Below are 21,855 nucleotides of genomic sequence, written 5' to 3' on the forward strand. Positions count from 1 at the left end.
TGACATTTGTGTTTTTACATTAATAAATATGTAGTTATTATTTGCATTCATGTCACTGTATTAATTTTTCTTTGGAACAGAGCAAACATCACTGTGCATTTACTGGGCTTTAAGTCTTATATTGTGTGTAGTGAAAACTGACTCTTCTGCCTACGAGATACACCTTTGGAAACAAAGTAATGTCACTGATGATAACTTAGTTTTATCTCAGTATTAATTGTATGTATCATTAAGCTATTTTGTTTGAAGGGATGTTGTCTTGCACCCATCTAAATCTTGGTTTCTTCCATCTTCATCTCAAGTAGTAATACTTGAGTGTTAAACCTGAAGTAAATGGAGCACTTTTTCTATACCATCACGCGCAAGCTTTAAATTACATAGGGATGAGCTTGACAAAATGTGCTCAACCTCTGACCTTCTCAGAGTCTTCCCCAAAGAGGACCGAAGGTCACCTTTCATTAATTCTATGACTGAGACTTTATTGTACATTAATTTGAACCTGAGTGAATTTCTCTGTCTTCATTTTTTAAAAAGTGCTCGTAAAACAGTTATTTGTGCTCTGTTACTGGACTATAATGCCAAAAGAAAGGTCATGGAAATGTCTATTTTTACATTAAAATATCTAAGACAAGATCATGGATTCTGATATTCATTGGGGGCTCAGCAGAGGTGGATCAAAAATTTTTTCATCCCTCAGATGAATAGACTGGGAGATTTGGGGTTCATTTGGGTTGGGTTTCATCTTTTTTTTAAGAGCATAAGGGTTTTTTTCCACCTGAGTGTCAGGCTTTTGGAATAAAATTTGTGTTCAGACATAGTTTTTAGTATCTTCCCATTACGGTTGCTTGGTTTTTAGTATTCCAGTATCTTCTGTAGCGCATACGGTGTTGTAATAATCCATAGTGTCCTCGAGCAAAAATAGAGCAGGAAAAACTTAATTCAGAAGTGTGCATCTATTTTGCCTTAAGATTTGTTTTCAGCTGACCTTTGATACAGACTCGTTCATACCTGCAGATCTTTAGAATTCATTTTGAGTGTGTGCTTGTCTGAACCTTTTATTAATTCTCTTCTTCTTTTCTTTTGCAGATTACAGATAGAAGAATCTTCTAAACCTGTAAGGCTATCACAGCAGCTGGACAAAGCCGTAACCACGAACTATAAACCGGTGGCTAATCATCAATATAATGTAAGTAGCTTTCAGTATTTTCCCTTATTCTCCTAGCCAGGAATCTGGTTCAGGACTCCAGAATCGCTGTGCTGCTGTCCTGCAGCCCTTTTGCTCACAGTTGGCCACTGTCTTTGGAAATGTTCCACGTTATCTGTTTTCTCCCTGATTTTGTCTTCTGGGGATCTTCTTTCTGTCTCAAGACCAGCATCACCCTTGGGGCTAAGGTCTGCCAATTCTAACTCTTTCGTGGTACCTGATGGAGGGCAGACCACCTTTTTTTCTAGTGTCTTTATTACATTGTTCCTCTGGTCCTTTTTTGAAATATAATTTTGAAATTTGGGGATAAAAGGCAGTTCTGGCTTTGTGCTATGAGATGTGGAAGCACTCCTTTGAGCCAAATAAAATATTATAGGGAGGTGGGTAAAAGACTTGAAAAGAATCATTAGTTTCCAGGCCCTTGCAGGAACTGACAACAAGTAGAAAAGAGTAACAGCTGATAATTTTTCACAGTTTCATACCTTCATAGTACGTGTTATTTGCATCATTAGCTTTGTCAATATTACACCCACACTGCTGTTCCAGATCAGTTGATGTACATAAAAACTATAATGTCCTTTTTCTTAAAGATCCTCTTTGAGTAATTTGTATGTATGCATATATAATCACTGTTACTGTTGAATGTGAGAAACGTTAAGTCATACTGAAAATGAGTCACTGTGTTAGTCATTTAAACTTTTACACTTTTTATTAAGATTTTATTTACATAAAACAAATGACAATATACTGGATGATATTTAAGCATTATTCTGAAAGGCAGTCTATTTCCACAGAACCAAAAATAATCGTTTCTCTCTCATGGGACTGTTTTGTAGTAGTTACTGTTCAAAGTCTGATCTATACATAGATGATCATACCAATATAACTGTTTCAGCTAAGGGAATGACATTTAACCAAAATAGTCATACTAGTATATCCTGCTATGCAAATGCGATTTTATATGAGTATATTGTTTTATGATGCTATTGTTACTCTCCTTCTTTAATTCTGGAATAAGCTATGGTGATGTACAGTGCCTGTTTTGAGTGGGATTCTGTGCTATTTCCCTGACACTGGCATAATTACAACAGCATGACTTCAACATGGAGACAATCTTTGAATCTTTATTCCAATTGCAAACTGCTGTTGTCGTGTCATTACAGAAATTTAAGCCTTGTGTGAGATTCAGGGGGTATAACCAGGAGGTAACGAGGCTTCTTAAAAGTTATGATGCTCTTGTGTCCCAATTGTAATGGTTTTAGTGGATACATAGCTGTCCATGCTAATGGAAATCCATTGGCACCATGTTTACTTTTCATGGCTGCCTTAAAGGTGTCCTGATGGGAAAAATCTAACTTGAGTTACTCTTGGCCATGCCTTGACTCCAAAGGCCAGGCATGACTGCTTGCTACACCACCTTTCTTTTCATTAAGTCTTTTATCAAGGTTCAGGTTAGTTGGCTGAAAGGATGTACCACTGGGAGAACATGTCTGTGAACTTTTTAAACCTCTTGGTTAAATTTTTCTGGTGTTTTAAAGCAGCGGTTGCTTTCTTAAAAATTGCTGTATTGGTTGTAATGGTCTGGCAACCCTGTTGGGGACTTTTCACAAGGAAGAAGAAAAAAAATGCACAAACTAAAATGCATTCGGTCATATTTAGGGGAGTTTCTGAGGAAAGAATGAACATCTACTAAGGAGAAGTAAAACTTCCTGCAGGAAGATATGGTAGAATATTAAATGGCGCTTAAGTGTGGCTGCTCCGGGTACCCTAAATGAACATATAACAGGAAGGAGGATGGAAATAGATTATATTTGAATGGGAAATAGCAATAGCTTGTTTGAATACAAGGAGAGGGAAAGTGTTGGGTTTTTTTTTCCCAAGAAATTCTATTAAACCCACATTTTGATTAGAAGAAATTGCAATTCCATTTTGATATATGCCAGGATTATGATTTAGCTTTTCTTCTCTGGGAAAGGGACCTTCGTTTTCTGTATATCTGTAGATGATACACCTCTTCAAAAGGTTGCAATGATAATGTTCTTGCAGCTGGAATCTTTCTGTGACTTCATTATTTTTTGTAACACGTTTATTTGAAGTGCTAGAAAAGTTCTCTAGTGGTCTTGGTTACCCCTTCAGAGGCTCCTTCATGGTCCCCCCTCTTCCCACTCTCCTGTACTATAGAGGACAGTACCCTTGCTCCAAGGGATGGCAAAACCTTGAAGACTTCTTTCAGACATCTTCAGATGAAACTTCAGATTTAGTCTCACTTCTCTGTCACCTTTGTATTAGCTGTCTACCAAAGCAGTGTAATACATCAGCTTCAGTGTTAATGATACCTTCAAGAAGGCAATTTTGGCAGCTTTTCGGCAAGGTTAGCAACATACTGGGAAGGTAAACAAAGAGAAAATTATTTCTGTATGAAGTCTTGCAGGGATAAACTTGCAACTTCTATCCTTGGCAGCTTGTTCTGAAATGGTCCTATTTGAATCTTTTAAAATTTAAAAACCACACAATTTAAAAGAAATTAATTAGTTTACAATATGCATGCATTCTGTAATATGACTCTCGAGAAGTGCTTTAAGCCTACTGCATAAAGCATCCTGTTTGCAAAGAAAACAGGAAGAAAAAAAAAAATGAAAGGCTGTGTTGTGACTTGCTATGAGTAGTGTATTCACAAGAAAAAAAGAAGAAAACAGCAACAGATACCATGCTTTTTTTTTAAATAGCTCTTTACAATGCGCTCCGTGTTGTTAGACAACAGTAGGAGCTGTTGCTGAAGTTGGAGGGGAAATGCTGGAGTGCTGCTAATTAAAATGTGGGCAAATGGGATGCCAGCTGCAAATAACTTTGCGACAAAGGGAGGGTTTTATATTGTTTTCTGTGCAATTTGTTTTCATATATTAATGAATTAAGAATATTAGAATATTCACATTGCATTTGTATAGGGAATACAAATACTCCTCCTTGATTTACTTTAGCTCATGCAGAGAATGTAAAATAGAAGCTCCTACTGGGGAGAGCGTACCGAGGCACTAAAATAATAGAGAAAGAAGAACGCTGGGCATTACAGTTTACTAGAGAGAAAAAAAAGATTGTGCTTTGGTTAAAAATACTACTTCCATGTTATTTTCCAGGAGACTGTTATTCATATAATTAGGATTTTATACCCAGTCATGAAACAGTCCTGTCAGAGACCTAACATCAGTGAAGGTAATGATGAGAACTTCCTTATTGTTACTTTGTTCCTTTGTGTAGGAAGCATCAATTTTAAAGCGAGTAGTTTTTTTCTCCACAGGGAGAGAGTTGTAGCTAGTTGCTAGCTAAGCACATTTTTGCTATATGTCATTTGAAGAGGTACAAACAGTACCATGGATTTTTTGTTGTTGTTCTCAGAGATTGTCTTGAGAGTCCCAGTAGCTTTTCCCATTGTGCCTGTGTTACTTACCCATTATTCCCGTAGCTCTGCCACGGACAGAAGGAATAACCTCAGTGCTTTGCTCTTGTTCTCACTCCTTAAAAACAAAACAAAAACCAGAAAAGGAGGAGATGGGTTTCTTCCATCTTGACTTCAGCTTGACCTTCCACCCCAGGAGGTTGCAGTTTGTTTCTGTTTCTGTTTTTCTTCTTCTTGTTCATTTTGTTTTTGTTTTTTGGGGAGGTAGAAGATTGCAGAAGAGTTGATAAGAACGGGCATAATAGCTGCTGCTGTGATGCAGCCTGTAACTGCCTGTCTTTCTATTTCATACCGCGTGTTTCAACTGATTTTTTCGAGTCAAAGAAAACTTGCTGACCTTAAAAACAAATACATAGGTCTTCATGCTGAAAAGTGACCTCAAATATACGCAGGAACCCAGGACTCAGTCCAGCTTTGCAAATAGAGATGCCTTCAGCTCTCCTACCATCTTCTGGACTTGACCTCTAAAATATCGGACACTTTTTTGGCAACAAATTGAGGCTGGATAATCCATCTCCCCCTCTTGTAAAATGTTAACATGTGCATATATGCAAAACATTACTATGTCCTCAGTCCTAGTCTCCCATAAGCCAGTGTCTCAAATGCAGTAGAGCTGTATCGAAAATCCAGTAGAGGGTTGTTTACCAGTATCAGCCATGACCTGATCAGCAACTGCACAGAGAAACTAGAAAATTCTGTGGATCTCTGAGTCAAAAAAGGCTGAAAACTCAGGCTTAAGAAAGCCCACTGCAGTTGATTGCACTGGCTAATTAGAAAACGCTGCTTCCAGGAGAACTTAGTGTCAGTATCTTGATTTTTGAAGAGGATCGCTTAAAGTTGTAGTTCCTGCTTTCCTTCTTATGTGGAAGGAAAAGTACAATATATCTAACGGGATGGTAATTCCTGAGTTTGACTATGAAATACTAAAGAGAAAAAAGTATGGAGCAGTTTTCAGACAGGACCAAAAAAATATTTGTTGTACCCACCTAGATTAGATTATTTTTAATAATGTTTGGGTTGCTGTCGTTGACTCATTTTCTTCTGAAAACACAATGTAACATGGCGCTGTCTGCAGCTTTGTGTGTGCCAGGTAATTTCTCTACCTTGGTTTCGTTCCATGTGGAATGAGGATACTGCCATACTTTGTGATGGTCTTACTAATTCGTTTATTTGAAGTACTGTCGGTCTCATTAATTACAGGACAGTGAGTTTGCCCTTAAAACGCAAAGCAGTTTTCAAATACAAATAATACTAGAAAATAAAAATAAATATTATTCTTGTAGATGGAAATACGGCTTCCAAAATGTGCAGTGTAATGGGATTCTGATCATAACAGGTGCTTTTCAATGCTAACATGAAGTATCAGCTTTAGACTGTAGCCTGAGATGTGACATATTAATGTATTTTTTGAAGACCAAAGGGACAGCTCTCATACATAAAATGCACGTCTTAAACTCTGAATATTTCATTGTCCTCAGGATGCACCCATGTCCTTGCAGCAAGTCCCCACACCATTGCACTGAGTTAGGACATGACAGTGGTAGTAGAAGATTGCTCTGGAGAGATGTTTTTTCTGTCAGGAAAAATACAATGCTTATCATGTATCTTAGTAAGTTCTGACTTAGGCCAGGTGTAAATTAAATGCATTTTTAATGCCGCAAACTGACTAGCATGAGATCAGATGAAGATAAGATGCGAAGAACTTCTTGGCAATCAGAGTTGATTCAGTGTATTGCCTATCTCTCAGGTAGCAGCAGAGACAAGCACTCTCACATCTTCTATGTCATCCTACATCTCATGCAGCAAAGGGCCAGTTTCCTCCTACTTCCTACTCTTTGTATCTGTTTCTTTCAGCGCTTCATACGGAAACTCTTGATCACCTGCCAGGATATGGGTTGTGCTGTAGGTCATAGTAGACTTTTAGGTGAATGAGATTTTCCCTACTTCTCCAATACCTGTATGACTGTGTGAATATACCCAGTAGAGAACTGGCCAACTGCTTTGTTGGTGAAGTTGCAAGGCGGAGCACACCCTGGCCGTGCCACTTGGTTTTTTGGGTTTGTAGTTTTGAAGAATGTCGACTGAGTAGACTTGTTCGTATGTTTTTCAATGCCATTGCAGTTCTCCTTCATGGGTTTACAAGTAGATGTAGTCTATTTGCATTATACTGCGTAGTGAGACCATGCTGGTAGAGAAACAGAAATTGAAGCCACAGCAGGGCTTCCAAAGCTTACAATTAAAACCTTTACAAGGTCAACAGAGGTTCCTAATGAATTATCTGTTGTACTGTCAGAAGAAGCAAATGTTTTGACACACTATTGTTAATAGCAAGGCCAGTGTCCTAGATTTATGTTCCTACTCTAGTTTCTGTGGCGCAGTAGATCATGGTAACCCAGATGATGTACTGTGAAGCTGTCTTACTTGATGCTACGGTTTGCTAGTGTTCCAAAGCTACTACAGTTTTAAAGATTATTTTTTTAAATGCAGAGGCTAAAGAGTAAAATAATTACATCAAAGTGTATTAGTGGATAAAAATAATTTCTGTGGGTTTGTGTGGAGAGGTTGTATCATTTATAACACTAGCATACAGTTGGAAAAGCAGACAAGTATTTGGATGCCCAAGCCTGTCTTAGGTTTTAAGCAGAAGCAACAGACTTTAAGCTACAAGTTGGGAACAATTACTCTGCGTTCGGTGTAATGATCTGCGTCTGTTTCAGGATTTAAAGAGAGAGTTGGCTGGTCAGAGACCTGTGAACAACAGCAGAAGGTGGTAATAGTCTTCAGCCACTTTGGGACAGATATCAAGAGACAGGCTATTTTCACTCAGAGAGTAGGAGGGAGTTAGCTGGCAAGGAAACATAGGAAAAAATAAATTGCGCCATAAAGCTAATCTCTTTTCTTAAAAATAAGATTTTTAGTATCCAGTAGAAATGTGAATTTTCAATTCTAAGCTTCTTGTCCCTTCCAACCATGAAGATTTTGCGATTCTGTGATTCTCTGAAGGTCTTCCTTGCGAGGATCAGGTTTGAGACATCAGAGACAGAACAACTACTGTACAGAATTATCCCACTGGCAGCCCAGATGTGTGTCCCTTATTGATCACATGCATCTATGATTCTATGATCTCTTCTGCTGTACTTTGTGCCGCTTCGGATTCACCCACGCAGTTTGCCTGAAAGCATTTGATGATTGCATGAAGTAAATTACCTTCTGGGTCACCTTTGTCAGATCCAAGGAGCTCAGTGGTTTTCTGTTATTGAGGGTGGTATTGGGGGTGGATGGGGTGATGTGCTGTAGATGTTGCGGTTGGTGCTCTGCAGTGACTGGGGTTTGTTTGGGGTGTGCTGGTCTGTGTAAATCTTGCCTCTGATGATGAATATGAGAAAATGCAGAAAGCATTTTTAGAGGCTGGTAGCAATAAAAGTTTCTGCAAAAATACATGGTCATCTCTTGCAGATTATGATAGCTAAATGCTTTTAAATACGCATTCTGAAATAGGAGGGTGTGCCGCAGTGAGGGGCATCTACTTGCTTGGGTGGCTTTTTTTGGACTGCTGTGAGTTTGTGCGCGCTGCTCAAGTTTCTCTTAAAGAGATGCCATCCACGTCCTCGAAGTGTGTCTTCACTTAGTGAAGATTGGTTTTATGTTGATGAAGTGGTTGCCTTGAGTGTCGTTTCTGGAACAGAGGAGGCAGTGTCCAAGGGCTATTTGACTGTCCTTTGTACAGGTGGTTTCTATGACTGTGGGTATAGCCATCTTGGTCTGTGGATTTTTCTCAAATATGGTAATTTGTAAGTTGTTTGATATTTGTCATTGTACTTCAGAAGCTGATATCAACAGAGTTGGAGTGAAAACACCATCTCAGTTTGGATTCGTACTAATATTAATTCTCTCTACAGATCTGGGGACATCATGCAGGCTCTGTTTCTGGGTTTTTTTACTGATTAACACAGAGACACATATCTGAAAAGCTTATTGTGCTGAGGACAAAATGCTTAGTTTATGTTCATAAAAGAACATTTGAGTGCTCAAAAGAAAATTTTCCAGATGAAAAGCACTGAGTCATTGAACAGTGTTTTATTAAATAGAAGAGGTTTTAAGTCTTAATGTTCAGCACTGAAAATTACACGGCATTACATATGAATGTCTTTAAAACATGTTTTCTATCTGATAGATTGAATATGAGAAGAAGAAGAAAGAAGATGGAAAACGGGCTCGAGCTGATAAACAGCAAGTGTTGGATATGCTTTTTTCAGCCTTTGAGAAACATCAGTATTACAACATTAAAGACCTGGTGGACATAACCAAACAGCCGGTGGTATGTACTAGTAGTCTTGTAATATAACCATTTTCAGTAGTTACTGTTGTGTACATTTTCCGTATCCAGAAAATAGTTTAATATATACTATGTGCCTTGGAAACAACTCTTTGAATGTCTTTTAAAACAAATGGAAATCATCAAGTTTTGAGTTCACCATTGTAGGACTGTGTAGGATACCAAACATGGCAGTGAGTACCCTTTTTCTTGGCAGAGATGGCTTAAGTAACATAAATGGTCTCTTTCTTATTTAGGTTCTCTTTAGTACTAGACACCAAATTCTGTAATGCTCTGATCCTCCTCCATGCTACTCCTTCCCTCACTGAAGTAATAGCCTAATTCTGTTGCAGTCGGCAGTAGAGGGCTTGTGAAAGTGGGTGGTCAGCCCTTCCTTCAGCTTCTGAACTTTATCTTGGCATAGGAGCAGGGGTTACCATTTTCCTATGGGTCTAGAAACTCATGTTCCATGGAATTGGTATTAAATGCATACATTATCCATGTTAGGAGCTCAAGCATCGTGTCAACACCCCCAAAATCACTTGGTTTCCTTTACAAATAGAATAATTTTTAGACTAGGAGTTTAGTGGGTTGATATTTGGGGTTTGTTTTGATTATTTTCTTTAAACACTGTTTTGGTACACAAACAAGAAAAGCATGAAGACGTGTGCTTACGCGATGATTGTGTTACTCTGCAGTGTCTGCCAGCTCCTTTATCTATGAACCTTTAACTTTCCAGTTAACTTTCCCTTCTTCTCCTGTTCAAGCTATCCTTGAGCAGTGAGATGCAGACCAGGCAGGAGTGGAGGTAGACAATGACATGTGAAGTATCTTTCGTCCTTTTGATGTTTTTCACTGCTGACTTTGATATCTGTCCTCAATGCAGCTGTAGTTTTCAGAAAACTTAAAGGGACTTAGTTATGTTTGAGTCTAAATGGAGCAACAATTTCAAAAGTTGTTAGAGCTAATGCAGAAGAAGGAACAGTAACAGCTGGATTATGGAAAAAAATATTCCTCTGTAAAAGAGGGGAAAAAACAGAGATGCTTGCTAGTTTTGCTCACTTCACATGTGGAATTAAGTGGATCTGTATCAGACGATTTGTATAATAAAAGGTGTACAATCTGTTCGCTTAAGAAGCTGCACAAAGATGTTACCCAATTCAAATACATGTAGGTTCACGGTATTCTAGTACCTTGGAAGAAACTACTTGGATAATGTATTCACGTCTTCACTTCCATTCATTTATCTAATGAGTCAGCTCATTTTCTGTGTGGCAGAGAAAGTGTGTTGATCGTGGGAGCTGAGAAGGAGGAAGGAACAGGAGGAAGATATGGAGGGAGTGGCAAGAAAAATTTAAGATTCTTTTTTTTGATAAGAGAGGGATGTGACAGTCACTATCTCAATCACTTTGAATATAAGTAGATGCAGATTTATCCCGTCTAACATGGCTTCAGCTAGAAATAGTCACCCGCAACTCCCACTTAAGCCATGGGAGAACAAAAGTGTTCTTCCTCCTGTGGTGTGATTTGCCTCTTGAACGTACCTTGTCTCTGCATCAGCTCAAAGGAGCCTGGAAAAACTGTGCTTCTGACACAAGTTTCTTCACTAAGCACCAAAAGCTGGGCCAGATTAATCCAATTTTTGCCTTAGTTGCTGCCCTAAGGATTAGATGTATAGTGTAGTTTTGTATTCTGTGTTTACAAAATACCTGAAATGAATACTTCTATTACATTTATAATAAATTTCTATGCCTGTCTATATACTTCTGCTGTCATTATATGCTCCTGAGTATATTCTGCCTGTAGCGTTGTGGTTCTGTGCTGTGTGCTTTCATCTCAGCAAATCTAGCCTCTTTTTTTTTCTTTTTTTTTCTTTAACTATCGTGGTAATGCAGATACATTAAAAGGAAATCGTAAACTAATTTGACCCAACATCACATGTTATTTGTGCTATATCTTTGCATCTCTTTCTTATTTGAGTCTCTCTACTGATGGCTAAAAATCCCTCAGGGTTCCTGAGGGTAGCCAAACCGTTCAATGCTCTTCCCCTGAGTGGGTGGTGCGGTCTCAGTTTTGAGCTGTGTGCGAGAATTAGGGTTTTCATGTTCATTCCCAGATGCGTTTTTTGCCCTAGGTGTTGCTGCCCTCCCAGCTTCCTCAGACCCGGATATCCTGAGAAAACGAATGACAAAAATCCTCTTCCTTTATGCCTGCCTTTACTCATTGGGTAGCTGGTATGGTGATAAATTCAAAACTGTCTTTCAGTACGTCACCTGCCCCTCATCTAAAGCTATCGTAATTTCCCATCTGGGTTCCCATTAAAAACTTCTGTAGGGAGTTGCTAACGGCATCCGTTTCTGTTTAAAACCACTATCCCTTGGTTCCTGCTGCTCAGCCGGTATTGGCTTTGTGTGCGAGCATCCCTGGTGCTGTGGACTTCGGCCTCTGCTGTGCAACTTTTGGGGTTTTTTCCTGCACATAAAGTGTCCGTTCCTAATGCCCGCTGTGACTTCATGGTTCGCAGAGCAGCTATACCTGACAAAAAAATGTAAAGTGCCAACAGGTGAACAGGCATGCTTTCCCCGTGCTGTACAGAGGTTGGCTGCTAATTAATCTCTGCCGAGTGTTCACTGCTTTATTTTCTGCCATCGTGTCTAAGATTGTCTGGGTATGTAATTTCTCCTCTGAATTTCTAAGTGTTGAGGTTATTTTCAGACACAAGGAAAAAAACACTGCTGCTGTCTCCTCAGTTCCCGTTAAAATGAAGTTCTAGGTGCTTACATGGCTGGCTAATAATATTTAAACCACATTTGTTTAAGGGAATCAACATGTTTGTTAGTGAAGTAACGAATAAATAAGGGCATTTTTCTTACATAATGGCAAATGTAAATAGTAAATTAAACCTTTACTACAGAATATGCTGCATGTTACATGGGAAGTTGCTACCATCTTTATTTTGCGATTGTGAAATCACAAAACAAGTCTACTCTGAAAACTACTGTTATATTAGGGAAGCCTAATATATTGGGTTTTCTTTATAATGAAAAATAACAATTTGCAGTAGTAGGCAAATCTGTTGCCACCTACCCAGATGTAAATACCAAGTGCTCCCTGGAAATACTGCAGTAATTCTAGATTTGGACTTGATGGCTGAGAACATAATATGCTTTTTATGTGAGCAATCAAATATTTGTGAAGAATGGAACCAGTATGGAACCAGTGGTCTAATATGAGCTGTATTTTTTTTTTCAAAATGGGGTAGATTGTTTTCAGTTTTTTCTTTTATTTCAGCTTTAAGTAATGCTTATCCTACGTGTGGTTGGTTTTCTTCCCTTCCCCCCCCCCCCCCCCCCCAAAGTTTCGGAAGGGTTTTCAGAGCTTGGAAGTTAACTCCTCTCTCAGCTTTTCAGAAATTTCTTGTCCCTTAATTCTGTAATAACATTTCACTTTTTATGGAAAAAATAATGAGGGAAGATGCAACAGAGAAGAGGATGCCTTAAATGTATCAACAGATTATACACAGGTTAGCTTCTGGGTTATAATAATATGTATATAAACATACGAAACCCCTCTCTAGAAGGACGTTGTGGGCCCTTGATTAGCGCTCACCAGACTCTAAAAGTCAGTATTTGGCATCACTGGAGGAAGTAGCAGGGTTTTCACTTGATGATACAGTATCAGTATGCCTCAAGATGTACAGGCCAACCTGGCATAGCGCAGACCCAGGTGGAGGGTCCTGGTTTCTGGAAGGAGAAGTCATCCTGCAGGAAAAATCATAACATCCCCTCATCTCATCAAGCCACTTGCTCTCAAGTACAGTAGCGTATAATAGAACTATCCCTGATTTGTAATTACAGAATCACAGAATGATATGGGGTTGGAAGGGACCTCTGCAGACCATCTAGTCCAACCACCCTGCCAAAGCAGGTCCACCTAGAGCAGGTTGTACAGGAATGTGTCCAGGTGGGTTTTGAATGTCTCCAGAGACGGAGACTCCAACCACCTCCCTGGGCAGCCTGTTCCAGTGCTCTGCCACCCTCAAAGTCAAGAAGTTCCTCGTCATGTTTAGATGGAACTTCTTATGTTCAAGTTTGTTCCCATTTCCTCTTGTCCTGTCACCGGGCACCACTGAAAAAAGACTGGCCCCATCCTCTTGACACCCACCCTTTAAGTATTTATAGGCATGGATCAGATCCCTCCTCAGCCTTCTCTTCTCCAGACTAAAAAGACCCAAGTCCCTCAGCCTTTCCTCATAAGAGAGATGTTCTAGGCCTCTAATCATCTTTGTGGTCCTCTGCTGTACAATTGTCTAATTGCTCCAGCAGTTCAGCACTGTCTGTGCACACAGAATGAATTTTTTGGGTTAACGCTCTCAGCTGCCCTCCCCAGAACCACTGCTGCTTGTTTCCCCCCCCCGCAGCGGAGAGGGCAGATAGGATTATGTTGCAAATCCTTGGTTGCTGCAGTTCATGCTTCCAGCTTAAAGCGCCCTCACTCGTGGCACAGGCGTTACCTCGCTGTTCAGTTCGGGTTGGTTTTGTTCCGTTTTGTCATGCTGTTGAACCAAAACTCTTGAAAGTTTTGCCCAGCGAGAAGCAGAACTGCCTGGGGAATTGGGTCTGAAAACCAGTTGAAATCAAATGTAACCTTCATTTAACTGGGTGGGTGGTTCGGAGGCGTGAGCAAGTAGTGAGATGTGAGAGCTGCCTCCTGGAAAATGTCACCCAAAGATACAGCTGCCACCAAACAGCAGCAAGCTGCTGGGAGCTGTGGACCATGCAGCCGTAGCAATTTCCTTCTGCCTGAGCCCTTTGGCGTCATCACACCTTGTGACCCGGCTTCCCAGATGCAGACTAGGTCTCTCAGCCCGGGAACTGCGTATAGATGTACTTCATGGGACGAGATGCAGTTACATTTTTTTTTTTTTTCCCCATTCTCATTAATCTGTCGGTGTGGTCTAGAGCAGAATTTAACCTTGAATCTGAGTGTGTTTCTTCCACCTGCTCTGCCACCTTTTCAAGTGCCTGTCAGTGATGCTCCAGAAAGCCACCTCGTGTGCATGCATAAGGGTGGCAAACAAAGCAGTGGATATGCAGGTACACATACCTACACATACTCATATAGAAATCACTTTTTCACCTGCTTTCATGACCTTTTCAAAAAATGCATTGCGCAACAGCAGTGTCACTGTACAAAAACGCTCGTGCACTAATTGCTGTTGTAGTGAGTCCGTTTGTCTTGGGTACCAGACTCTTAAATAATGACAGCATCTCTGCAATAGATGAGATGAGGAAAGGTGTGCTAAGAGATGTTTATTGATCTCCTGCTGCCACCTGCTGGGGTTTGCCTTGTGAAGCCTCAAGGACTGAAGAGCTGTCCCTGCGGTGCAAAATGAAGTCCCTGCTTCCCCGCTCAGGGCTCCTGCCTGCAGGAGACCCTAAGAAACTGCTTTGTAGACGCAGTCTGTTACCATCATCTTTCTTACTTGTTGGATAAAGTGATCTTTTAAACAGCCCTCGTTGCTTCAAGATAGGTTTTTTAAGAATCACTTTGCTACGTGAGTCCGAATGAAGTATCGCTTCATATGTGGAGTCAGGATTTTTTTTTGCTTTGTAAATTTTTGATGTGTACCTAGAGAGAGAGAAACAATCAGAGTTTCTATAAAAGATACTTCTTTTTTTTACTGATAGAGACCATACTTTTTATTTATTTCCCAACTTTTCGATTTAGCAAAAAATGGGAAGAGTGTAAGGAAGTGACTGGGCAATTGGCTTTTCTTTTTTTCTGATGTCATCAACAAATACTTGCTTTTTTAATGAGTTGGAGTATGTTGACGTTTGTGCTTAGTGGAACTGGAGATACAAAAAATACAAGGATTTCAGTAACTCCAGTTCAATATATGCGATCAAAGAGCATTAAATTGCTCAAACTAAAGCAATTATTAATCTAAGGTGGGGATTCTTAAACTGTGGTCTGCAGTTGCCATGGCAATCTGCTCAAGTCAGTCCCAATTAATATTTAAACAAACAAGCAGGCAAATGGCTCTTTAAGAAATGAAACAAATTGCTGGTGTTTATTATAAAGAGTAAAGGATGGTGATATTAGAGAGCTATCTTGTGTTGAAGGATATACTACTGGTTATCATAGCTTTGCCTTTTTTTTTTTTTTACGTTACTTTTCTTTCTCACCTTAATATTTGAATGTATTAGGAAATTCTCTGGCACCTACTCAGCTCTCCTCTAAAAACGAGGCCATAATAAAATGCTTAAAATTTTGCAAAATGAAACCCAACAGCTCGGGGCTTTGATGGGGTCTGAATAAGGCAGGGAGTTTCAAGATAATCCCAGCCCAAGAAAGACGAAAAACCAAGAGCTTTTTAGCTCAGGTGAAGAAATTCCAGCAGGAGAAAGATGTGTGAGATAACGGTGATGTACAGAGCCGCACAGTGGCTGTGTCCTACCGCCCCGGGGAGCCCCTTGAGCACAGTGGCCACCCGCATGGCTCATTGTGGTGGCAGCGAGCTCCCAGGGCAGAAAGCCTGCCCGCATCCCCACTCCTCCTCAGTTATGTGAGAAACGCACAGATTTTTAGAGCAGCCGTGCATCTGATATGCAGGGTATGTCGGGCATCTCTCAGCCTTTGGATTTTGCAAGCATCCCGTCCTGAGACAGGAGCTGTGGAGCATCTCCACTCACTCACTCACCCCACTGCTGTTGGTCTGTAGTAACCTCAGCATCACCTTCCCAGAGGCACTGGGAGCTTCATTTCAGCAGCCCATGGAGCATCCATCTAATGTCTCCACATCTCGGCAGGGCTGCACAGGGACTTCCTGGGGCTCAGGTGCTCCCTACTGCATGTCTGGGGGTTGTGCCAGGCTGGGCATCGCACCCAGGCTTCACTAACCCCTCTTGGGGGTTGAAGTCTTATCACAGAGCTGTTATCACACAAGTTAGTGCCCATCAGCCACGCTTGCTGTCCACCAGGTCGTTTTCATGAGCCAAGTTGATCATAGGATCATAGAATCATAGAGTCATAGAATCGTCTAGGTTGGAAGGGACCTTTCAGATCATCGAGTCCAACCATCAACCTAACACTGACAAAAGCCATCACTAAACCATGTGTGACTGAACAGATTGTGAGACGTCGTGTAGGAACTGTGGCAATTGCCTGTCTTGTATAATTTGAATTTTTGTTTCCTTTCAGATATACTTGAAAGAAATTTTAAGAGAAATAGGCATCTACAATGTGAAGGGGACCCACAAAAACACATGGGAGCTGAAGCCAGAATACAGACACTATCAAGGAGAAGAGAAGAGTGATTAACAAAAGCGTTTACAAAGCAAGAGAGAATCAGAGTGATTGCACTGAGGGAACTGTGGTGGGTTTACAGACAGGACAGAGCACAGCCCAATTCTGCAAGGTTTGAGTAAAGCTAAAGCAGCTGATACTTTGTAATTTTCCGTAGCTTCATTTTTTTTCCCAAGGAATATTTCTTGTGTGTTTCTATAAGTGTTTTATCTTTTGACAGGAAAAAACATATTTATAGAATAAACTTGTATTAGATTTATCTTTATTAGAAATCTTTTTGAGTTCAGATCTTACTTTTTCTTGGTAGCTTTGTGGCTTTTCCAAGCCTCGATAACTTTAAAGGAAAACGTGTCCTAGAGGAATCCATAACTTCATGGTTTTGCATTCCAGTAGAACCAGGTTAATACCCTCACTTCTGCTGGGACCTGTCAGGGCTTCATCTGGAAGATGCACAACCCTTTGTGCAGCGTTTGGGTGGAATGGACATGATGCTCAGGATTAGGCTTTAGGGAAAACAGCCACAACCACGGTGCTCATCACAGTCCTTAGACTCCATGGGAACAAATCAACACAGTTAGAACCCGTAAAGCGAAGGCTGTTTGACACACAGGTCAGTGGGAAGATGACAGTTCCCTCTAGGTAATTACTGAGAAAAAAAGAAAGAAATGTCTGTCTGTTAGGTGCATCAAGGAATAGATTTATCTTTTGTTTGGTTTTTTTTATGATGTTACCTATGTTTTATGTTTAAGCATATCAATAAAAATGTTATTTTAATTTGTACCACGCAATGTTCTACATTATTGACTGAACATGTGTTTTAGATAGGATAGGTATGAAGGTTTTTTTCAAACCATGTTTTTATTGCTGGCTTTGCCGCTGGGTTTCTGTGTGTTTTGGGGAAGATTGCTTCATGTACCCATGTCTCTGTTCCCTCATTTTTGAAATGCACATTGCAATTGTCTATTTGCATCCTTTGTTGTCTATTCAGCATCCTTTTTGAATGTCTCTTCAGCATCTTTTTTGGGAGGGAGCAGGGAGGGAGATGGGACGGGACTATTTAATTACAGTCTTGAAGCTTTTATGTTAAAAAAGAAAGCAAAGAAAATAGAGCGGAAAAAACCTCATTAGTATACCTGTAAATGAAGCGGAAGGTGAGGTTTTATAGCACAACTTTCACATTCCCTCAGGTTTTTCAGATGCGTGCATCACTTCTGCACACACTAATAAAATAATAGGTCTGCATGAAAAGCAAACATTCCATTATCGGTCCACGTGGAAGGAATAAAAGATTTGGAGGGGGCCAAATGCCTTTGGAGGTTTGTAAAACAACTCTGACCCCTTATGCACAAGTCACACATTTTAATTTTGCTCAATTCATTTTTTCTATAACTGCTTGTGTAGGTATCTCTCTACAGATATGCATCCTGCTGGTGGTCAGCTTCTTGTGGCATGAAATGTCTAGTTCCTCGGAGGTGGACTACTGAGAGTTTTTGAAGAGCAGCTGATGTTCCAGGGATGTGTGTGTGCTTTCATAAATACTGCCATTGACTCCTGTCTCCTCAGCCTCCACGAGCAAGACACAGCTTGCTAATGACTGCAGGAGATACCTAAGAATGCTGAGAGGAACCCAGGAAGTCAGCCTTGCCTTGCTACAGTCTTGCTACGGTACGTGATGTGCTCCTCAGCAATAGCCAGGGCCTGGACACGTTGGTGTCCTCCTCGTGCTGTTCAAGTCCTCTGGAGACTTGCATTCGCAAGCACGTAGGATGAGAACTCTTGCTTTTTATGAGCTGGGCTCCTCTATTGGATTCCTGTCCTGTTTGAGCAGCTGAGGTGCCTAGAAAGTCTAGGTCAGCTTCTCCCTTGTGTTGCTCCTCAAGTGGTCTTCTAAAACCGTGCAGGGGAGTGCCATGCAATCCTGATTTAGTAGTGTTGGAAATAAAAAGATAAAAATGACAGATAAAAATGACCGTGCCATTTCAGAGGGAAAAGGTTACCTTCAGTGGGATTCCCAGCAGAATTATCTTACCAGGAAAGTATTTTGGGTCTGCTTGTATTTTTGTTTTACGCTTCACACTTTGTCTTCAGTTGAGAGGGACATAATCAGTCAGTGTGAAATGCCGTGAGTAAAGTATTTTATTGATCTGCAGAGTGCCTTTGGACAGGGTAAATAAGAGTAATGGAAAGTGTACAGACCACACTGGGTTTTATGTTTTTTTGGGTTTTACGGGGTTTATGGTTTGGAGTTTACTTTCCAAAACCAAACTTTTCCTGAATTTTATATTCAGAAATGCTGGCCTACTACCAAGTTTGCTTAGGCAGTTAAGGCAACACCCAACAGTGCTTGACGTTAGGCATAAATGTCCACATTCAAATTTTGAATGGCTGACTTAAAAAATCCTGTAAGACTACAACTCAAAACAACTTAAATACTCTGAAAATCAGTCCATATTTTAGATATCTAAATATTAAGACAGGTTTGAAAATATTGACATAGTAAGGATTATAAAGCAGGATATCCTGTTTTGCTAAGGTGTACTCTCTGCAGTTACTCAGTTATTCAGAAATAGGCTTTCTAGCAAAAGTTCTGGGTGCACTGAGAGGTTATAAATGCAGATACCAAACCAGCAAACGCAAACACAGTATTTAGTCACACAAAGCACAGCTGGAAATGAAAACGCTTTCTGAACTGCAGTCACATCCTTTTCACCAGGCTCACTGAAGTACTAATACTGAAGTCGAGACGATACTGCTCATATATGATGCTGAAATTGTTCTAAAGTCTTTAGAAATTAAGTTGATGTTAAAAGGGATGACCATACAGAAACCCCTCACTGATACTGGTTTCGCTTTATCTGAGCCAATGTAAAAATGCATAGTAAAAATGTTTCTTCCTCCAGTTTCGAGAGCAACCAAATTAATCCAGAGAGACAAATCATGAGCACTACACAAGAAGGGAAGACACACTAATGGTCCGGGTGAGTCCCAAACCAAATGGGGAATCGTATTCCTGAGGAAAAGCCCAAATTGTTGCTGCCAGAGGGAGAAGCCTTTCCCCTTCCATTGGAAAGCCCCTTCCCAGGGCTGTGGGAGGCAGATGTGAGAGGTTTTGCACCAGTCAGGGTAGATGTTTCAGCCTTGGTAACTGTTCCTGTCATTTCGTCAGAAATCATATACCAGAGGGTGAATCTCTTGTCCTGGAGCAGTTTTTGTGCCGAATAAGAAATTAACTATTAATTGTACAAGAGAGGAATGACTGAAGAGCAGATTCTGCTCAGCTAAGGGAAAGCATCTTCTGGGGGAGTTTCAGAGTATGGATACATCCTATGTGCCTTAACCACCAAGAATCTGGCCTAGAAGCACAATCTCTCTAAAGAAAAATCATTTCCACCATTAGCAATATAAGAACAAAAGTATAAAAGTTCTGTGCCTAAACCAAAGTGGGAGAAACATGAGCTTCAGATAAAGGAAAAGTCATTTTTGGCTTCCTTTTTCCCCAGTGGAGGAAAATCTGCACCTCCAGAGCCTGATTCAACCTGGCTGAGGCCTAATTTGTTCTCTGGAAGTGTTTGTCTTTCTCTTCTAAAAGCATAAGGAGAATTGGGTGGCTGTAGCTTAATTTAAAGACTTCATTCAAGCTTCTGTAGTTTGTGAAGTGATTCTGGGTCTGATGACTAAGGTCCTCATGCAGCAAATGGAAATTTCTGCTCTGAATTACACAAGGGAGGAACATGAACTTGATCAGGAGATCCTGGTTCAGAAGAATTCCTGAAACGGTCCTGAGTATTCTAGAGTTTTTACAAAATTTCAATTAAAAATAAAAAAGAAAAAAATCTGTCCTGAACCGTATTCTTGCAGAATAACTTAGGTTGGAAGAGACCTCTAGAGGTCTCTTATCCAACCCACTGCTTGAATTAGGCCCAGCTGTAGCAGCCTGCTCAGCACCATGCCTGGTCGAGTGTTGGATATCTCCAAAGATGGAGACTCCACAACCTCGCTGGACAATCTGCTCCTGTGTTTGACCGCCCAAAGAATGTTTGGGTTTTTTTTTTTTCCCAGGTACCAAACTGCAACTTCCTGTGTTCCAGCTTGTGTCTGTTGTGCCTTATCCCATCAGCACAAACCGTTGAGAAGACACTAGATCCATCCTCTCTATTCTGTAGCTCTGTAGCCTCATAAATTAAGTATGGCCATTGTTAGTACCAGGCCACAGGCTTTGTACTGGATTTGCAGGGTCTCAGGACTGAGGTTTACTAGGTTTATTGTTGTCTTAACTTGCTTTGACCAGGTTGGAGCTTTGATTGATTTTATTTGGTTTAGTTGCAGTATGTTTTTCTTCCAACCAGATGCTGTGCCTAGTTTGTCTTACTTTTGCTTATCTTTGTATGGTACAACAATAGTTTTTGAATAGATAGTAATAACAAGTAGGCATTCTTTGTAGAATGAAACATTTATGATGCCAGTGGGGATAGATAGCAATGTGCGCGCGAAGCCCAGAAAGCCAACCATATCCTGGGCTGCATCAAAAGCAGGATGGCCAGCAGGTCGAGGGAGGTGATTCTGCCCCTCTGCTCTGCTCAGGTGAGACCCCGCCTGGAGTACTGTGTCCACCTCTGGATCCCTCAGTACAGGAAAGACATCGACCTGTTGGAGTGGGTCCAGAGGAGGGACACGAGAATGATCAGAGGGGTAGAACACCTCTCCTATGAGGACAGGCTGTGAGAGTTGTGGTTGTTCAGCCTAGAGAAGAGAAGGCTCCAAGGAGACCTTATTGCGACCTTTCAGTACTTAAAAGGAGCTTACAAGACAGATGGAAAGAGACATTCTAAGAAGGCCTGTAGTGACATGACAAGAGGCAACCCAACACAACACAACAGGCCTGTGTCTAAAGAGCATTAACACTATCACAAGGATGAGCACACCTCCCAGTCAGAGGAAGGGGTTTAGGAAAGGGGGTTAGCCGGCTGAACATGAGCCAGCAGTGTGCCCAGGTGGCCAAGAAGGCCAACAGCATCCTGGCCTGTATCACGAACAGTGTGGCGAGTATGACTCGGGAGGTGATTGTCCCCCTGTACTCGGCACTGGTGAGGCCCCACCTCGAGTACTGTGTCCGGTTTTGGGCCCCCTACCACAAAAAAGACATCGAGGTGCTGGAATGGGTCCAGAGAAGAGCAACAAGGCTGGTGAGGGGTCTGGAGCACAAGTCTTATGAGGAGAGGCTGAGGGAACTAGGGTTATTCAGCCTGGAGAAAAGGAGGCTGAGGGGAGACCTTCTCGCTCTCTACAACTGCCTGAAAGGAGGCTGTAGAGGGGCGGGGGTCGGTCTCTTCTCCCAAGTCACAGGCGACAGGACAAGAGGAAACGGCCTCAAGTTGCACCAGGGGAGGTTCAGGCTGGATATTAGGAAAAATTTTTTCACTGAAAGGGTTATCAGAGATTGGAATGGGCTGCCCAGGGACGTGGTTGAGGCACCATCCCTGGAAGTGTTCAAAAGACTGGTTGATGTGGTGCTGGGAGACATGGTTTAGTGATGGTGTTGCATTTTGTTGTTTTGTGGGTGTTTATTTTTGTCAG

At 41.0% G+C, this 21,855-nt stretch overlaps 1 protein-coding gene across 2 annotated transcripts in view; it reads left to right on the forward strand.

Annotated features, from left to right (window-relative positions):
• GTF2F2 (general transcription factor IIF subunit 2) overlaps positions 1-17,067 on the forward strand; it is a 92,794-nt gene extending 75,727 nt beyond the window's left edge. For both annotated transcript variants that reach the window (XM_074148368.1, XM_074148375.1), the window contains 3 exons: positions 1,087-1,186; positions 8,833-8,976; positions 16,177-17,067. In XM_074148368.1, the coding sequence (XP_074004469.1) occupies positions 1,087-1,186; positions 8,833-8,976; positions 16,177-16,296 (364 nt within the window). In that variant the 3' untranslated portion in view covers positions 16,297-17,067. The remainder of the gene's footprint in view (positions 1-1,086; positions 1,187-8,832; positions 8,977-16,176) is intronic.
• The last annotated feature ends 4,788 nt before the right edge of the window (positions 17,068-21,855 follow it).

The sequence above is a fragment of the Numenius arquata genome, chromosome 1 (assembly GCF_964106895.1).
Source record: "Numenius arquata chromosome 1, bNumArq3.hap1.1, whole genome shotgun sequence".
In the NCBI taxonomy this organism is placed as follows: Eukaryota; Metazoa; Chordata; class Aves; order Charadriiformes; family Scolopacidae; genus Numenius; species Numenius arquata.